Source organism: Medicago sativa, chromosome 1, assembly GCF_051527215.1.
Source record: "Medicago sativa cultivar Bolivia chromosome 1, Bolivia_mono, whole genome shotgun sequence".
In the NCBI taxonomy this organism is placed as follows: domain Eukaryota; kingdom Viridiplantae; phylum Streptophyta; class Magnoliopsida; order Fabales; family Fabaceae; genus Medicago; species Medicago sativa.
The window spans coordinates 15,134,898-15,138,762 of NC_140749.1; the positions used below are offsets into that span (position 1 = coordinate 15,134,898).

Genomic DNA, 3,865 nt, shown 5'->3' on the forward strand with positions numbered 1-3,865 from the left:
CCAAGAAAAAGGCACTAAAAAGTAAAAAAACAAAAGTCGTGGAAAAATCGACGATTTTTATTAATAACGGCAATGCCGAAACAAACATGCCCTTACAAAGACATCACTTTCGCCTTGGGCAGAGCGAAAGGGTTGTTATTTTGAAAACAAAGAAAACATGAGCAACAAGACACATTACATGGAAGCATGCATGACTAAGGGAACATCAATGACTTCCCAATTTCTCACAGTGCCTCCTGGTACAACAAATGTAGGCACATGACTACTTTCAGCAGCATCTTCAGCAATAGCATTGATAAACCCAGCACTGTAGAAAGTTCCTGTTGAACCACCCGAGGTTGGGGAGAAGCCAAGGCCCTCCTTGCGTTTGTTCTCCAGAATCTGTATTACTTTTCCCCAGCCGGCAGCTTGTCCTTCTTGAACAGCTTTCTGGGCATCTTTCAATGAAGCCATAGCAGTACCAGCTCTTCGAGGCTCCGCACCTTCAACAGTCAATCCTTGAAATGATGTCCCTTCAGCGGACCCTGCTTCAACACAAGAGAAAGATGACACTTGGCTAACCAGATACGCTTCTTCACCATGTACAATGACAAGCTTACCATTCCTTACAAACTTGAGCTTTTGATGTAGAGTAGAAGTTACTGCCCCAACATCATGAATCCATGGCCTTCCGAGGAGGCAACTGTAAGAAGCATTAATATCCATGACTTGGAAAGTGATCTGGAACGTCTCAGGACCAATGGTAATTGGCAGTTCCACCTCCCCAAGAACATCTTTACGAGATCCGTCAAAAGCCTTAACCAAATAGCTGCTTTCCCTTAGAGAAATTCCATGATGGCTCAACTGTCTCAGTGTAGACTCAGGCATTACATTTAAAGACGATCCAGTGTCCACCAGCACATTGGATATCATGTCAGACTTACAGTGCACTGAGATATGCAAGGCCAAGTTGTGGTGTTTCCCTGCTTCGGGGAGTTCATCATTACCAAACCCCAAGTTATTACAAGCAGTAATGTTACCCACTATTCTATCAAACTGATCCACAGAGACTTCGTGGTCAACATAGGCCTGTTCCAGTACTCTCATCAACACTTTCCTGTGAGCTTTTGAACTCAGGAGCAGAGACAAGATGGATATTTTCGATGGAGTCTGCATCAGCTGGTCTACAATCTTATAATCGCTCTTTTTGATGAGCCTCAAGATCTCGTCAAGATTGGAGCATCATACTTGTAGGGAATTGCCTTAGTAGAGGCATAAGATACCGGGCCAGGTAGCCTGATCACCAAGGGCTCGACTTTCTTTGTCTGAGATACACTTTCAGCAGGAGAATCATGAAACACTGGCACAATCACACAGACATTACTGACAATCAAGTGTTTATCATAAATTAGGCTTTGTATATCATTTTGCACCACACAACAGCCCATAGGATCCTGAAGACACTCTGAACAGGAAGCATGGTCATGGTTAAACAAAGAAGCTTGGCAGAGTTTGACATGTAACGGCACCAAAGGAGTAGCAACATTATGGACATCTAAAAAGGGATCCTCTCGGGGAACCCGAGCTTCTTCGAAAGCCTCAATCATATTAACAGCAGCATGGTTTGGAAGTGGATTGTCAAGAACATGAGGAACACTATTTTCAAAGGTCAGCCTTCCTCTGTCTATCAGATCCTTCACAACATATTTCAAAGCATAACAACCTTCAACATCATGACCCTGAGCACCCTGATGGAATTCACATGTGAGATCCTGACGGAACCTAGGAGGCAATGGCGTAGGCAGAGGTTTGCCCGGCCTAGTGACACAATGTCCCTTAGCAAGTAGAGTTGGGAGCAGATCAGCATACCGCATTGGTATTGGTGGAAAATAAGTCCTGGGCCGAGGACCTTGTTGTTGCTGCTGTGGAGCAGGAGGCTGCTGTTGTACCTGTTGAGCAACGGCATTAATGGGTGCTGGTGGTTGACCCGGTGGCAGAGGATATTGCTGGTAGAACGGTGGGAAGAAGGGATGTTGAGAGTAGTGCATGTATTGATAGGGCAGAGGTAACTGAGTAGCATTAACAAGAGCGACAGTAGCGGTAGACTGGTTATCGGATACCATTCCTACTTCGGATTCCTTCTTCTTATGGTGGCCATTACCATACTTCTTCGGCGCACTAGTTGAAGACTCACCCTTTTCAAGGACAATGATGCCTTCTCTGACAGCCTCCTCTAGACGAGTTCCCATAGTAACCATGTCGGAGAAGTTATTTGGTACAGAGACTATCATTTTTTCCATGTATTCCTTCTTCAAAGTTTTCAGGAATGTCTGTGTCAGTTCTTCCTCATCAAGCCTAGGAGAAACACGGGCAGCTGCCCTTCTCCATCTTTGAGCATATTCACGGAAAGTTTCATCTGATTTCTGAGACAAGGACTTAAGAGAATCCCTATTTTGCTTCAAGCGGGTATTGAACTCATAATGAATTTCAAAAGCAGTAGCAAATTCTTCAAAAGTATGGATGTTGTCTTTGCTCAAGCCAGTGTACCAGTCTGCCGCATCTTCTGCTAGGCTGTCCTGGAAGCAATGTATCATCAGTGCATCATTATCTGCGTAGTTGGCCATCTTTCGGACGTACCGAATGACGTGGCTGTGTGGACAAGTGGATCCATTGTATTTGTCAAAATCTGGTACTTTGAACTTCTTAGGAATCTCAAATCGGGATACCAGACATAGATCCCGAGCCTTAGCAGAAACACCACTTCCACGGCTGGCCTTGACCTCACGGAGCTCTCTAGCTAGCTCTCTCAACTGTTCTCTCATAGCCTCCAATATAGGGTCTTGTCCACGCGGAGTGTCAACATCAATCACCTGAGGCACAGTGTGTACCACAAGTTCGGTAACAACAGTAGTCACTTGAGGCATAGAAGTGTTTGTAGGAACAAAAGTTGCTGTGGGAATAGGCCCTTGATTGGCAACACCAGAGATACCGGCTGCAGTGTTAGGAGCATAGAAAGCTGAGAGTCCATAAGGACGCCCATTGGGCATAACAAACCGAGCATCAGAAGCTACAGTAGACAGTGGGATAGAGGGAATCCCTTCAATAGAAGGTGGAACAGAGGTGGCTGGTTGTTCTTGGGCAGCCATCAAGGTAGACATAGTGTCATGAGCCTTAGCCAAGTCTTCTTTCATAGCAACCAATTCGGCACAGAGCTGAGCATTTTCTTCTTCAAAGTTAGCCATGTTTCGTCTCTTGTACAACCTTGTCTGATGAATTCTAGCTGGTTGGTAAACCTTGCGAGCACGAGCCACCTTTCAGACTGCGGCAGAAAAACCAGGAGGCAATGAGCACGAGGGAAGTTTATTGTGACCAATGAATGCATATGATGCATGAAATGTGTAAATGCATATGTAAACAGACTCTTTTTATGTTATCGAAGGATTTTAGACAAATTAGAAATTCGTAAACATTACTAAACAACTGAAACATCAACACCAGATGAAACATTCAAACATTACAAGGTCTTTCAAGATAATTCCCTTTGAAATGCCAAGCCAAGGGATAAACTTTGGAATGTAAACAACATAGACAACCACTGGAAACACCGACAAGAAAACAGGAACCCTCAAGCATAGGAAGTAGAAAGGTCATCCTCAGGCTCAAACTCAGACCCATAACTGCAATGTCGGGCATAGAAGTTACGGGCACCCCTAGCCCTCTTGGAATCTCTCATAAGCAATCTGTCTTTCTCTTCAATTTCCTTCCTAGCCTTAGCAAGTTCCTTCTTCAATGTCAAGACTTCATGAGTTTTCTGCTCATCTTTTCCATCCAAAGTCATGATCAAATTCTCAGCCTCATAGTATCTAGCCCTCCACTGATGCTTCTC

At 44.5% G+C, this 3,865-nt stretch overlaps 1 protein-coding gene across 1 annotated transcript; it reads right to left on the bottom strand.

Annotated features, from left to right (window-relative positions):
* Window positions 1-1,196: 1,196 nt before the first annotated feature.
* On the bottom strand, window positions 1,197-3,221 carry LOC146952999 (uncharacterized). Its single transcript, XM_085740716.1, has 2 exons — window positions 2,100-3,221; window positions 1,197-1,304 (listed from the first exon to the last, which is right to left on the bottom strand). Exons 1-2 carry the CDS (start codon window positions 3,219-3,221, stop codon window positions 1,197-1,199), a joined length of 1,230 nt encoding a protein of 409 aa, XP_085596842.1.
* Window positions 3,222-3,865: the final 644 nt, after the last annotated feature.